The sequence below is a fragment of the Zalophus californianus genome, chromosome 16 (genome assembly GCF_009762305.2).
Source record: "Zalophus californianus isolate mZalCal1 chromosome 16, mZalCal1.pri.v2, whole genome shotgun sequence".
Lineage (NCBI taxonomy): Eukaryota > Metazoa > Chordata > Mammalia > Carnivora > Otariidae > Zalophus > Zalophus californianus.
This window is the reverse complement of record NC_045610.1, coordinates 1-15243: the sequence shown is the minus strand read 5'-3', so window position 1 is coordinate 15243 and position 15243 is coordinate 1. Positions and strand designations below refer to the sequence as shown.

The window sequence follows — 15243 nt, the reverse complement described above, 5'->3', positions numbered from 1 at the left end:
AAGTCCTGGTCACTGTGCCCATGTGTCCACCTGTCTCAATCCATCCCAGGACCCCCTACATCTCTCACTGATCCCTGATACTGATTCATGTCACATTACAAGCGGATTCTGTGTTGATGGTCCTGTTTCCCCAGAGACGATGACCTCTAAAAGGACCCACTCTGTCTTGAGCTCCTGTGGGCCTTGCCTTTCCTTCTCAGAAAGGGTTTTAAGTTTCCACGGGACAACTGTCCTTTAGTCTTTAGCCTCTGCCATGGTGATGAGTTACAAAGAAGCAGCACTCCAGCTGGTGTGCCTGGGGCAGATGAGCCTCAGGAAACTGGTTTTTGGGGCGGTAAGTGGACTAGGTCCAAGTCAGCAGACACCTCTGGGAAACTTTGAGCAGGGGCATGGCACAATCTGGTTGATACTTTAAAACCTTGCTCTCGCCTCTGGTCAGGAGAGGCTGAAGAGTGGTCAGGAGATGGTTGGAGGTGACAGTGCCTAGAGAAGGGTGGGGATGAAGGGGGTTGAGCTGCACTTTAAAGACAGAGCCAACATGACTGATGAGTAAGCACAGGCATGAGAGAAAAAGAGAAAGAAAGCCGCACCTGTCGTTTGCTGGGGCGCTGGAGAAACAGGCGCTCGTTCACGCCAGTGAGAATGTGACGAGGTGCAGCAGCTGTGGAAGACAGTCTGGTAGCTCCTCAGTAAACTGAAAATAGAATGGCAGTATAACCCAGCAACTCCACTTCTGGGCATATGCCAGAATTGAAGACAGGGACTTGAATAAATATTTGTACACATACGTTCATAGCAGCATTATTCACAATGGCCAGGAGGTAAAAGCAACCAAAGTGCCCACCAACAAGTGATTGGTACACAAAATGTGACATGAACATACAAGGGACTATCATTCGGCCTTAACAAGAGAGGCAGTTCGGGCCCATGCTTCAATATGAATGAATCGTGAAGTCATTATGCCAAGTGAAATAAACCAGTGACAAAAGGAAAAATAACTGTATGGTTTCACCTATCTGAGGCCCTCGAGTGAAGTTCACAGAGACAGAGTAGGATGTAGGATGGCGGGTGCCAGGGACTGGGGAAGGGGTGGGAGTTAGGGTTTAATGGGGTCAGGGTTTCAGTTGGGGAGGATGGAAGAATTCTGGAGATGGATGGTGGGGATGATTGCACAGCAGTGTCAGTGTGCTTGATGCCGCTGCACTGTGCACCTAAAAGTGGTTAAATTGGTCAGCTTTTTGCTTTGTATGTTTTACCACAATTTAGAAAATGGTATTAAAAAAGAATTAACATCAATCCTATCCAAACTCTTTTTATTTTTTTAGAGGGGGGAGGGAAAGAGGGAGAGAGAGAATCTCATGCAGACTCCATGCTGATTGCGGAGCCTGACATGGGACTCCATCTCACGACCCTGAGATCATGACCTGAGCTGAAATCCAGACTCGAACGCTTAACTGACTGAGCCAACCAAGTGCCCCCTATTCAGATTCTTTCAAAAAGTAGAAGAGCAAACACCTCCTGACACATCCTGGGATGCTGCCATTGTCCTAATACCAAAGGCAGGCAAAGATGCCACAAAAAAAGAAAACTACAACCAATGTCCCTGATAAATATATAGTAAGAATCCTGAACAAGATGCTAACAGACTAGTTCCAATAACACATTAAAAGGATTATACACCATGATCAAATGGGATTTATCCCAGGAATGCACGGATGCATTTTCAACATACAAAGATTAACCAATGTGATGAGGAAAAAACCCATATGATTATCTCATTGGTGCAGAAAAGCATTTGACAAAATTCAACACCCTTTCATGACAAAAACACTTAGCAAACTCGGAGTAGAAGGGAACGTCCTTACCATGATGAAGGACATTTATGAAAAACCTACAGTTAACATTATACTCAGTGGTGAAAGACTACAAACTTTTCCCCCAAACAGCAGGAATTAGACAAGGATGCCCACTTTTTTTTAATTATGTTAATCACCATACATTACATCATTAGTTTTTGATGTAGTGTTCCATGATTCACTGTTTGCATATAACACCCAGTGCTCCACGCAGAACGTGCCCTCTTTAATACCCATCACCAAGGATGCCCACTTTTTATCACTTCTCAACATCGTGCTGGAAGTCCTAGTTAGAGCAATTAGGCAAGAAAAAGAATTAAAAAGCATCCAAATTGGAAAGGAAGAAGTAAAGATATCTCTATTTGCAGATGATACTATTCTATATGTAGAACATCCTGAAGAACACACACACACACACACACACACACACGCTACTAATACTAATGAATGAGTTAATCAAAGTGTCAGGGTACAAAATCAACACACAGTAAACAACCAGAAAAGGAAATTAAGGCAATAATTCTATTTCCAGTAGCACCCAAAAGGATAAAATACCTAGGAATAAATAAATACCCATGGAGATGAAAACCTGTACAGTGAAAACTGCAAAATATCGCTAAAATGAGTTAAGACCGAATTAAATGGAAAGACATGCATGTCCATGGATCAGAAGACTTAATATTGGTAAGGTGGTAATGTCCCCACAAAGTGAGCTCTAGATTCAGTGTGATCCCTGTCAGAGCTCCAGTGGCCTTTCTACAGGAATGGAAAAGCTGATCCTCAAATTCATATGGAATGGCAAGGAGCCCCAAATAACAAAAAATCTTGAAATTAAAGACCAAGTGAGAGAACTCACATTTCCCTATTTCAAAACTTACTATAAAGGTACCATGAGTAAAAACAATGTGGCTGAAGAGATACTTTTCCAAAGACATACAGGTAACCAACAGGTACATGTAAAGGTGCTCAGCATCACTTATCATCAGGGAAGTGCAAATCAAAATCCTAAGAGCCAAGATATGGAAACAACCTAAGTGTTCATCAACAGGTGAATTAGATAAGGAAGATTTGGTGTGTGTGTACATACACACACACATTTTTCAGCAATGGGAAAGAAGGAAATCCTTCTCTCATTTGTGACAACACAGATGGATCTTGAGGGCATTATGCTAGGTGAAAAAGGCCAGACAGGGGAAGACACATACTACATGTATAACTTATATGTGGAATTTTTTTTAGAGATCAAACCGTAGAAAAAGAGATTAAAAGAGTCGTTGCCAGGGAGTAGAGAGTTGGGGAAATAGGGAGAAGTTGGTAAAAGGGTACACACTTTCAGCTATAATATGAATAATGTCTGAGGAGGTAAAGTAAAACGTGACTATAGTTGATAATGCTGTATTGTATAATTGAATTTTTCTGAGAGTAGAACGTAAGTGTTCTACCAAAAAAAAATTGGTGATGGATGTGTTAATTAGATGGTAGGAATGATTTCACAATGTTTATGTATGTATATATACCACAATATGCACTTTAAGTATCTTATAATTATGTCAGTTATATATATCTTAATAAGGATGATACCGGGGCAGTATGGTATTGGCATAAGTATAGACCAGTGGAGTGGGATGGAGATTCCAGAAATAAATCCAAATATCTATGGACAGTTGATTTTTGAGAAGGATGACAAAGCTGTTCAGTATGGAAAGAATAGTTTTTTAAGACATGGTGAAGAGACAACTGGATGTCCACATGCAAAAAAATAAAGATGGACCCCTACCTCAGCCCATATACAAAAATGAACCCAGAATTGATGAGAGAGCTAACATTACAAAATTCTTAGAAGAAAGCATAGGGGGCAGATCTTCATGATCTCAGATTTGTCTGAGGATTCTTAGATTCAACACCAAAATCACAAGCAACAAAAGAAAAAAATAGACTACTCAAAATTAAACACTTGTGTGTGTCAAAGGGGATTATAAAAAATGTGAAAATACAATTTAAGGAATGGGAGAAAATACTAATCCACATATTTTATAAGGGGATAATATCCAAAATACATAAAGAACTCTTAGAACTGTACTACAAAAGACAACCATATAAAAAATGGGCAAAAAATCAGAATACACATTTTAGCCAAGAAGATATACAAAGTGGCCAACAAGCACATGAAGACATTCATCACCTTTGGGCATTAAGGAAACTCAAAACCACACACTTGCTTCACACTCACTAGGATGGCTATAATGATAATTTTTTTGGGGGGGTGGCTGCATACTAACACAACTTGGTAGTTTTTATTGTCTAGGACAATGGTCACAGACCACAAAGACTCGGGAAGACCCATTGCTTGGGCCCAACAAGAGACAATACTTTCCCTCGCAGTTCAGAGTCCTCTGGGCTGTAAGGGGACAGGCTTTTCTTGCGTGGCTCTGGTAGAAGGTCCGTGACTGTACTCAGTACAAGAAGAGCCACAGCTGAGCCTACTTATGTGGGGGTGGGTGGATAAGGTGGCCATCCTCATTTCCATTACTTGGGTGCAACCCTAAAGACCCGGATGTGGATGGCCGAGTTGTTGCAGATGCGGGTCAGTGGCTCTCGTGTATCAGTCTCTGGTTCCAGCTCATCGACAAGCTCCACAGTGGAGGTATTGGCAGCCACCTGCAAGGACCCGAAGCTGCCTGCCTGAAGCTGTAGGGCAATGCTGATGACATGGTTGATGGTCAGGCCCAAGCTATGAATGTAGATCTCACTGCATGAATTCTGACCCCGAGCCCCTCCGTCCAGAAGCTTTTGGCAGCGGGCCAACTGGGCCTTAAAGTCAGTCTTCATGTTGACATAAATGTCATTGGGCCTCCGGGGCAGGTGGTGGGGGAGGCACTTCCAAAGGGTATACTCCCCCGGGTCCAGCTCAGCCTCGACGGCCCTGCGGGGCTCTCGGTTTTCCGCCATGCTGTGTGCCACTCTCCAGTCCACAGTCCCCTTCCCGAGCACGCGGCCCGCTCCGGGCCAAGCCACTCAAGCACTGCGCCCACCCCCTCGGACTGAGCGCGCGGCGCCGGACACGCAAGACCGGGGAAGAGAAGAAAAGCCGCGTGCCGGAGGATCGCGAGTCTGTGGCCGCCCTTACGGCTCGGGGATCCTGAAAGATAATAATTTTTTTAATGGAAAATAACCAGCATTGGCAAAGACATGGAGAAATAGTAACTCTTGCACATTGTGATAGGAATGTAAAATGAGGCAACTTCTGTGGAAAACAGTTCAGCCCAAAGGTGGAAACAACCCAAATATCCATCAATGGATGAATAGATAAACAAACTTGTATATACCTACCATGGAATATTATTCAGCCTTAAAAGGCAATGAGGTTCTGACCCAAATGAATGGCTGAGCCTCAAAAAATCACGCTAAGTGAAAGAAGTCAGGCACAAAAGGCCGTATATGGTCCTGTATTGTAGGATTCCTTTTATATGAAGTACCCCAAATAGACAAGCCGATAGATGCAGAACAGAGATTGCTAGGGAACGGGAGAAAGGGGAAATAAGTGAGTGACTGATTACAGTAGGAGGCATTTTCTGGGGTGATAAAGAATTTTTGAGGGGCACCTGAGTGGCTCAGTCGTCAAGCGTCTGCCTTCGGCTCAGGTCACGATCCCAGGATCCTGGGATCGAGTCCCGCATCGGGCTCCCTGCTCCGCGGGAAGCCTGCTTCTCCCTCTCCCACTCCCCCTGCTTGTGTTCCTTCTCTCGCTGTGTCTCTCTCTGTAAAATAAATAAATCTTAAAAAAAAAAAAGAATTTTTTTTTAAATCCTTGTTCTTTTATTTATTTCTTTCCCAAAGATTTTATTTATTTATTTGACGGAGAGAGACACAGCGAAAGCAGGAACACAAGCAGGGGGAGAGGGAGAGGGAAAAGCAGGCTTCTCGCCGAGCAGGGAGCCCGATGTGGGACTCGATCCCAGGACCCTGGGATCAGGACCCGAGCCGAAGGCAGACGCTTAACGACTGAGCCACCACCCAGGCGCCCAAAAAAAAAAAAGAATTTTTGAAACTAGAGAGGTGGTTGCATAATATTGTGAATACACTGAAGCCACCGAGTTGTACTCTTCAAAATGATTAAATGTATGTTATGTGAATTTCAACTCAAACAAAAAAGAAGCTGAGCTTTTGGCCTCTGGAGTCCAAACTACTAACTCCAAAGTCACTGTTTTCCTTGAAGACTGGCTAGGTGGGGAAGAGGGTGGTGATGGGAGGTGGGGTGGGAGGGGTGCCAACATGAATTAGGGTAGGGCAGCAGAAGCAGGGAGTGGGAGGGACCTGGGTTAGTTTGCGGGACCCAGAACCCTGGGGTAGGAGGCTGGCTGCTGCGGGGGCTGGTGGTGGTGGTGGTGCAGGGGAGGCCCAGAGGCTGGGGGGAGCAGGGCTGGACGGGCTCTGGCTGAGTCAGAGTGGCCTCCGCTGCCACGATGTTTTCGCACAGACTTTGGCTGGAGGGTAAGGGCTAGGGTAGAGGGCGGGCTGAGGTCTCTCTACGTCACCCTTCTCCTTCCTGTCCTGCAGATGTTGAACCCCTTTGTGGCCGTGATCATGGACAATTTTGAGTACCTTACACGGGACTCTTCCATCCTAGGGCCTCACCCCCTGGACGAGCTCATCCGGGTCTGGGCTGAGTATGACCTGGCCGCGTGGTGAGTGGCCCCCGTGTTCCGTGGTCCTCAGGGTGGTCCGTGCCACGGATCTCGGGACAGGGCTGGGTGGCTTCAGACCTGTGTCATGTGGCACAGGTTTTGTCAAACCCCTTCAGGTTTTGGCGGGGTCCGCAGAGGGTGGTGCCAGGTCCCCTTCTAGGTGGCACGCTCCTTCTCATGCCCACAGTGCTCTTACACAGCTCCCTGGGCTGAGAAATGCTCTGTGAGACCCTTAGTCCAGGCTTAGGAGGTTCCAAGGGGTCTGTGAGGCTCAAGTCTCTTGCCAAATGGGAGTGTACTGTCTCCTCACAGGTCTGTCACATGAGGGGCGTGGAGGGCTCAAGGGAGAGGGTGTGGACACAGCAGGAGGGCCTTCCCTTGGGGCCTCACCATCCTCATGAAGCTTGGAGGCCTTCATGGCAGAAATGACATTCTTCCCGCCGATGGGCTCAGGCCTCTCCCTCCCTGCCATCTCTTGGGAACAGGAGCCAACATGCACCTGTGTCCCCAGCCCAGGCTGCAAATAGCAGGCGCTTGGTGAACTTTCACTGAAATTAAAGGAGCTACCAGGAAGGGTCTAATATGTTGAAGACCCTTTGGTCATGGTGGGAAAGGGTTACTCTGTTGCATTAAGTGAGGGGTAGTTTGTTTCCAGACAGAGCAAGTATGTCATGAGGGGACTGGCTTGCATTAGAAGGGTGTTCCGTGATCCATGGGAGAGTCCTGCACACCCAGGACACATACTCTTATCCTCGGGGCTAGCAAAGCAGCATGGACTCACCATCTGCCCATTTGTCTGTTCCTTCATCACTCGCTTCTTCATTTGCTTATTCATTCATTCATTCTCTCAAGCGGATACTTGAGTAGTTATTCAGGGCATGCTCTCTGCAAGGCCAACACAGGACATGGAAGGGCCAAGACACCTGGCTGCTGGGGAAGGCACAGGCCGGCTCATCGCCTCGCTCATGGTGAGCGCTCAGCAGACATGAATGTGAATGAACCAAGTGCATCAGTAAACGGATGGGCATCTGTCCCTTCCCACGCTCGAAGGGAATGAGAAGACTGTGAAGATGGGGTGTAGCCACTTCCCACCTCCTCTCTCCGAGGCTCCCAGCCTGCCCGTGTCCCCCTTGCACAGCTCTGTGTTTGGTCACCCCTTGCGTGGTAGAGGCCTGGAGGAGATGGTCAGTGTCGTCGTGGTGAGGACCCTACTGCCCACAGTTTTGCCCTAAATTGGAGCTCAGCAAGGGGATTGCTCCAGAGCTCTCTGACCCTCAAGCCCCTGGGAGCTTGGCTGGGCTCCCCCACCCTCCTCTCATCCTGCCTTCCCGGAGCCCCTACCCCATCATGTGAGGATCCAGAAGATGCTGTATGAGACCCTTCCCAGGCTGGGCAAGTCCTGAAACCACTGGTAGCACCAGCAACCCTAGGGCATTTCCATTCCTGTAGTGTCTCTGGGTGTTTTCCATTGTAGTGAAAACTGAATAATTTTCACGCAGTGCAGAACAAGCATGGATTTATTTATGTTTCATGGTGTAGGTGACCGTTTTTGTGGCCTCGGAGAGTCCTGTCATTTTGCTGATGCGTCAGCACATCGGCCCTGCAGTGCCCAGTGTCATTCTGGGTCAGGGGTAGGTGTGGGTTCTCTGGTCAGGAGGGCCCAGTCAGGTCAGAGAGCAGGAGAGACTCCAAGTGAGGCAGGCTTGAGGCTCATTCTAGGAGGGTCATCTGCACTGTGGTCTCAAGAGATGCTGCTGTTTCTGGGCACATTGTTTCCAGTATATGTGCTGCCAAAGGGAGGACCGGGCATGTTGTTTCTAAAGGGTGTGTTGCAGGGAAGCAGAGATGCTGTATGGGCAGTATGTTCATATGTGCACGACAAAGGCAAGTCAGTGTAGGCCTGTGAGAGGGGAGGACTTCCCCCCAATCTTTATGAACTGTAGACCCAGGGCTACCCCTAGTCCAGCCACAGGTGGAGCAGAATTTGGACATACAGGGAATGGACTTGGGCCAGACTGTGGTTTTGTGATGGTGCACAGGGGTCTCAGACTGTTTCCCAAATCCAGAGTTCTGAAAATGGGGCCTCTGGAAGGCAGGGGCCATTGGGAGTGGGGTAAAGAAAGTGCTGTGGAAGAGTAGACAGCAAATATAAGCGTCACCCCAGAGGTGGCATCTGTGAAATAGTACACAAGACCATGGTCCAAAAGTAGCATAAATGTGACCCGCAAGTAACACTCAGACTTGCTGCTCCCAAGTGGCCTGGGCTGAAAACATAGCCTGCCTCCAGATGGCAGGGGATAGGGGAAGGCCCAGCAGAGGCAGCTGAGGAGACTGAGTCCTGGGCATAGGACCGAGGGTGCTTTGAGCCCTTCCTAGCCTCCGTGGCAGATGTAGGGATGTGGTCCGCTTTATATCCCAGGTGGCCACTCTGCTGTCTCCTCGTTCTTGGAGAGACTTAAAGAACAACAAAACTTTGTGAAATTTCCCAAGCTTTCATATGTGTGTATGGCTCTGTGGGTGCGTGTTGCATACGTGCACGGGTGTGTTTGTGTGCACATGTGGCATGCGTACATGCATGTGTGCAGCAGACATACCTGTGTGCATGTGCGCACATGCACATGGTTTGTGTGTACACGTACGAGTGTGCACACGTGATTGTGCAAATGTGTGAGTGCGGTGCATGTGTGCACGGGTGTACATGCACATGGTTTGTGTGTACGCGTATGAGCGTGCACGCGTGTGTGCAAATGTGAGTGCAGTGCATATGTGCACGTGTGTGTGCTTGTGCGCACGTGTGTGAATATGCAGCAGACATACACGTGTACATGTGCGCACACGCACATGGTTTGTATATATGCGTACGCGCGTGCACACGTGATTGTGTGCAGGTGTGTGCAGTGCATGTGTGCACGTGTGTGTGAATGCACGTGTGCATGGGTATACACGGGCGTGCATGCTTGTGTGTGCACATGTGTGTGAGCGCAGGTGTGCATGGGTATGTATGTGCACATGTGCGTGCACACATGCCTGCTGTGGGGAGATGAAGAAGGCGTGGGGTTGTTGCTTTATGGTGCCGCCTTCTCCCATCTTCCCCGTTGCCTCACTTGGTGAAGGGTAGAGAGTCGAGAGGAGAATCACAATCACACCTGTAAGCGATCTGTCTACTCATCTTTGTGTTCATCCATCTGCCCAGTCAACATTCCTGAGCATCCGCCGTGTGCTGGGGACCAGGGGTGTGTAGGTGAAGCAAGCACGTGCTCTCGGGATGCTGAGTCCAACGGGACTGTGGGAGAACAGAGGAGCCATAGTGTGAGCCCGGGGTGTTCGAGGAGGGAGAAACCCCATCTGGCCGGTGAGTCAGAGGAGGTGGCATTTGAGCCAAACCGAAGAGGGCAGGATGGATTGAGCTCTAGAGAAGAGGTTGGGGCCGGGGCTGAAGGGAAGGGGCTGTGATTGTGTCTGATGGAGAAGAGAACGCATTGCAAAGGGGCTGGAAGGGCGGCTGGGACAGGTTGAGAAGGTCTTGAAATTTGGGATAAACAAGGAGCTTTGACTTTGCTTTACAGACAGCGAGGACAGTTTTTTGCATTGCAGTGACAGTATGGTGCCCCCACTTTCCATCTGGTGCCGTGTGAGGGATTCGATGGTGGAAGAGAGAAGATGAGCCAGAGAACAGGCTGTGAATTGGGTTGGGTGATTATTGGGGCTGGGGGCTTCACCATGCTTCCAGACCCTTCGTCATGATCCTTTAGGTCCAGTGAGGTAGCAAGCACCTTGGGTGAGGCCAAAGTGGGGCTTCCTCTTTCTTCCCTCTTTTGCAGAAATGACTTGGAGCTGACTGGACAGGAAAGAGAAACGTCGGTGTTGGCCAGGGTGCCCACCCTGGGACTAGGGGGTCCTTAGCCGGGCCAGCAGACTCCAGGAGATGCAGGAGGTAGAGACGGTCAGGAGAGCCAGGCGTGGGGTCTCCAGAACTCAGGGAGCGAGAGCAGGGGCTGCCAGAGAGGGTGGGCGAACAAGACCCGGGGGGAGGCGGACCAGTGGTTGCAGTGCGTGCACAGTGGGGGCTTGCGACAGGGGCCAGCACTGGTTCTGTATGGTGTGCCTCCTGCCCGCGTCAGGCTCTGGAAATGGTCTTGGGATTGCCCTGCCTCCCGGGGCTTTCTGAGCCCCAGGATTCCCTGCAGGGAGCTGCCTGTCCAGCCGCCCGGCTCCTCTTCCTGTCGCAGGCTGGGTGGGCGGGCGGGACGGGCTCATCGTGCCTTGGTTGCCATAACCTGTGACATTTCCTTTCCATTTGCCGGGTTCATTGTAAGGATACGTACAGTTTGTTGCGTTGTATTGCGCCACCCGTCGGCTTAGGGAAGAACTGCCCTCGTAGGTTGGCCTACAAGGTTTGCAACTCAGAGCCTCCATGGGACATACCCTTCCCTGCCCGAAATGCAAACACAGCGCACACTCCCTGCCTGGTTTGGGAATGAGGACACCTCACCTCTCTTTCCTCCTGCCCTGCCCCGCCCCGCACTCCAACCTCCTGGACGCTCTGGTGCCCCATCTGATCTCCCGACCCCTCCCGCTGGCTGGGGAGAGGCCGCCTTCTGAGGCGGTGCACACGAAACTTGCTGGCTGGGCCTGGAGGGCAGGGGTCGGCTGCTGGGTGGGAGCTGGGGGCCAGGCCCTGCCTGTGCCCGAGGAAGCAGCTGTCTTTCCCGGCTTTGCCTCCAGGCTCTGCAGGGTGGGCTAATGGTCAGACAGGCTGGAGGCCAAGGGCCCCAGAGGAGGAGCGCATGGGCACAAGCAGGCCAGGAGGAGCGGCCCCTCCCAGTCTGAAGAGCCTGACAACCGAGGGGCTTCTGGTCCCCGAGGGAGGCGAGGACAGAGGCAGTGGAGGCCCAAAGACGGGCCCTCCTGCTTCACCTCTGGATCGATCCACTCAGCCAAGGCTGGGAACCCTGAGAGGAGGGCCAGGCCCTGGGGCAGCTGTGCCTGCCAGGAAAAAGCTGTTGCCTTTCTCTCCTGGGTGGCCTGAACCCGACCTCGTCTCTGGGACCCCAAGCAGGTCCCATAGGCAGGTGTCCCCAGGGGTGGAGGTGAGGCTGCAGGCCTGGTGGCCTGTCTACCTTGGAAGACAGTCATCGGCCCCCAGACACCTCCCTGGATCCGCAGCCTTGTCCCGTGTGTTGGGGCCAGCCCTGTCCCTGGTGTGGACAGGAGGGTGCAAGAGTGGCTCCAAGCCACACCCCACCCCAGCTGCCCACCACGCCCCTGCCCCCTGCACCCCCCCCCCCATCTCCCATTTCCTGCCCAGCCCTGACTCCCCGCAGCAGCCCCGCCCTGGGCGGCCTAGGGTGTCTCTGGGCTTGGAGCAGGACTCACCGGTCAAGTTTGTCTCTAGAGCCTCGGGGCTCCCCCAGCTCTAGTTTTCTGGCTTGTTGTAGAGTTTTCTCCACTTCTTTAGCCTCTAGGCTAACTTGGAAGCAAATTGAGCGTGACAGAAAGCTATGTTTCTGCCGTGGTTCTCAGGCCGGCCTCATCAGTCACGTAATTCTGTCTGCCGGCTCTCCCGGCATGGTGAAGCAGCTCTTCTGATTTGGCATTATCTGTGGTTTCTAAAAGTGTGAAATCAGAAGTTGACAACCCAAAGCCGCCCCGATGCAGCCCTTCCTCATCCCTCCATGTTCATTAGCTCAGATGTCACCCCTGCCCGCTGCCCTGCGTGGGGCTGGGGTGTGGAGGTGAGGCTGGGAGGGGCAAGGAGGGGATCGGGTCACGCAGAGAAGTCCCTCATTTTACGTATTTTGACTTTTGGCGTGTAATCGGATGCTGGTTAACTGGATCTGTTTTCTTGTCTGCTTCCTCCCCCCCGGCCCCCTCCCACCGCACCCCTTCCTGTGGACCCCACCCTGCCTCTGCCTCTCTGGGCTGGGTGTCCAGCGGGTGCATCAGTTACAATGACATGTTTGAGATGCTGAAACACATGTCCCCACCCCTGGGGCTGGGGGAGAAATGCCGTGCCCGAGTTGCATACAAGGTAGACCCCGACCCTGCACCCCGAGGCTGGCTGTGCTGGGGCTGGCCTCCCGTCTCCTCTCGGGGCTTGTCCGTCTGTCTGTCTGCCGCTCTGCTGTCTCACTGTTTCTTCCTTTTCTCTGCTCCAGCCATGTCCTCTACCTTCCCAGACAGAGGGACACAGATACCATGATGGTGTCTGCACCCGCCCCTTGTGCCTGCAGGTCTGCCCCCTTGAGAGCCCCTGAGAGGCTCAGGAAGATGGAGCCAGAGCCCTCCACCTGCCTTTTTTCCTTTCCTTCTCTTTCCCAGAAATGAGGGGACAGACCACCTTTCAGACAGAAGCTGTTTTTGTTCCGGGCTCAGGACCGCACTCAGCTTCTCTGTCCCATAAGCACCTGATGAGGGTGGAGGTATCCAGCCCTTTGGGTCTGAGCCTGGGGTAATAGGGGCCTGCAGGGCCTCTGGCACTTCTGAGGAACCCCCACTCAGCTCCGCACATGCAGAACTTCCCCAGGTCTGGGCTGCTGTCAGCCTGGGGAGGCAGCATCCCCAGGGCTTTGTAAGTTCCACAGCGGGAAGGAGGCGCTGTGGCATTAAGAAGGAAAGGATGCCAGGGAGAGGCGTTCTGCTGTCATTCCTGGGGCTTCAGAGACTGCTGCAGGGTAAGGACAGGTAGTCCCACGCCCCCTCCCTCCATCGCTGAGGAGCCCAGGAGGCTGAGCGGCAAGGAGGTGGTAAACTGAAGGACATCTCCAGGCCTCCCTCCTTGGGGGGCGGGCAGGTCACATGGCCCAGCCCCAAGCCTGCTCCCACCTGCCCCGTGTGCCCTTTGGTGTGTAGGCACCTCCCATCCCTCCAGCACCACCCCCCACCCGTCGCGCCGCACCGAGAGCCCTGCTGCAGCTCCCATTGCTCCCAGAAAACAGAGCCAGCCTGAGTCGTGCGGCTCCACCAGCATGTGTCTGGAGCCTCTCTGCCACCGCCCTCTCTCTGAGCGAGCTTCCCAGCAGAGCTTTCCTCTCTCTGGTTCTGTCCGTGCTGTCTGTCTCTGTGCTCTCAATCTGGGCCTCCCTCTGTCACCTGGCTCAGCACAGCCTTTGGAAGCTAAGTGGCTCCTTCAGGCCATCGGCAGATGCCTCTGCTGTCCTCCTCAGCCCTCCCCTGCCTGGCATGCATGTTGCGCCTGCCTGAGGCCTGCATGCAAGACTGTAGCTTTGTTCCCAAGGAGGAGAGTTCTGTCCACACTGATACCTGGGGCCAGGCTGGGCATGCAGGGCTCTGATGGGCTAGCCTTTAGGGCCCCTCCCCAGCTGTGCTGGCCAATTCCAAGGTTCTGGTCATGAATAGACCAGGGGAGGCCTCAGGGTAGGTAGGAATGGATGGGCTTGGGGAGCTGGGGAGGGTCCAGGAGATGCTCAGGGTGCTATGACCAGGAGGTCCTAGGCCCAGGGCAGAGATGCCTGTCTGTTTACCCTGGCCTTGTCCTTCTGCCACTTCCAGAGATCCCTGCCCTTCTAGGGCCTGGACAGGCAGAGGAGAGCCTCTGGTGAAGGTGCCCTGGACAGAGCTCTCTTCTCTTGGAAATCACCTGCTTGCTCCCCCTTCAGGCTGGGACCGGACTCCCTGACTTCCCTAGAGAGGAATCCCTCTGCCTCTCCTCCTGCCATTGGTGCTGGTCTACAGGGACCCTGTGCTCTGGAAAGCCGATTTTCCTGGTGTGCATCACAAAGGTGATGTGTGAGGTCCTGGGACCACGATTCGATGTGCCAGGTGGGGCTTCACCAGCATTCAGGGGGGCAGAGTCTGGGCTCGTGTCTCTAGCCACCCGGTCTCTACTAGGCCGAGGATTGGATCTAGGGCCCAGACACTGGGGGCAGGGCTGGGGGCCGGGCTGGGGGCCCCCCCTAGAGGGGAAGAGAGGCTGCTCTGTCATGGGATGTGGGCTTGGCAGAGGACAGGCACAACCCGGGGAGTGGCCCTGTGCCCCCTTCTCTAGCTCTGTCTTATGGTAGACGACAAGAGAGCGGTGAGAGAAGACAGGTGGGTCACGGTGCCCCTAGGGCTCTACCTGGTCAGCTAGGTGACCTCCCAGGCTGAGACCATGCCAGACACACCAAGGGTACTTTTCTTCCTGGACACCACCTAAGTTCTCAGAGCCTCAGGCTCTGGGCAGCTGCTGGCTATACCCGGAGGTCTGTGGTACAGACACACATCTGTCTCCTGCTCTTCTGTCCTTGAAAAATGAGGAGAGGAAAGGGGCTGTTCACCTGATGGGGAAGCAGGGAGCAAAGCAGCAGGGCACTGCTCCCAGTCTGGTCCGAAGTACTTTTACTCCTGTGCAATGGCCCTGAGCCTCTCCCTACCAGCCTCCACGCTGGCCCTGTGCAGTACCATCTGTTCTGGGTCCTTCTGACTGGAAGGTGCTGGCTGCCTCTTCCAGGCCCCCTGGCTGGGTGGTGAGAGGCAGAAGCCTTCCTGGGGTGAAGGGATGCCTCACTGGGAGTGGGAGCTCAGAGCTGTGCTCTTGGCTAACCTGCCCCTTGTCCAGTGCTCCAGGCTGCCGGTGGAGGAGATGACGTTGGGCAGAGCTGTAAGGACAGGGGTCTTCCCTCCTGTCTGTGGGCCATCCCAGGGTGCCTCGCCTCTGTTCTGCAGCCCAGATCCCTCCCTCTTCAGCCCAGGCCCCACGC

At 52.5% G+C, this 15243-nt stretch overlaps 2 protein-coding genes across 2 annotated transcripts in view; one reads left to right on the top strand and one right to left on the bottom strand.

Annotated features, from left to right (window-relative positions):
* Positions 1–14268, top strand: part of LOC118356377 (voltage-dependent N-type calcium channel subunit alpha-1B-like) — a gene marked incomplete at its 3' end in the record, with an annotated part of 37826 nt that extends 23558 nt beyond the window's left edge. The window contains exons 6-7 of the mRNA XM_035724667.1: positions 6414–6541; positions 14161–14268. Of these exons, the coding sequence (XP_035580560.1) occupies positions 6414–6541; positions 14161–14268 (236 nt within the window). The remainder of the gene's footprint in view (positions 1–6413; positions 6542–14160) is intronic.
* On the bottom strand, positions 4383–4805 carry LOC113938947 (ribonuclease P protein subunit p20-like). The gene has a single exon (XM_027624420.2). It carries the CDS (start codon positions 4803–4805, stop codon positions 4383–4385), a length of 423 nt encoding a protein of 140 aa, XP_027480221.2.
* Positions 14269–15243: the final 975 nt, after the last annotated feature.

What these genes read in the sequence shown, in the direction of transcription:
- LOC113938947 (XM_027624420.2), bottom strand. Translation starts at nt 4,805, where the DNA reads ATGGCGGAAAACCGAGAGCCCCGCAGGGCCGTCGAGGCTGAGCTGGAC.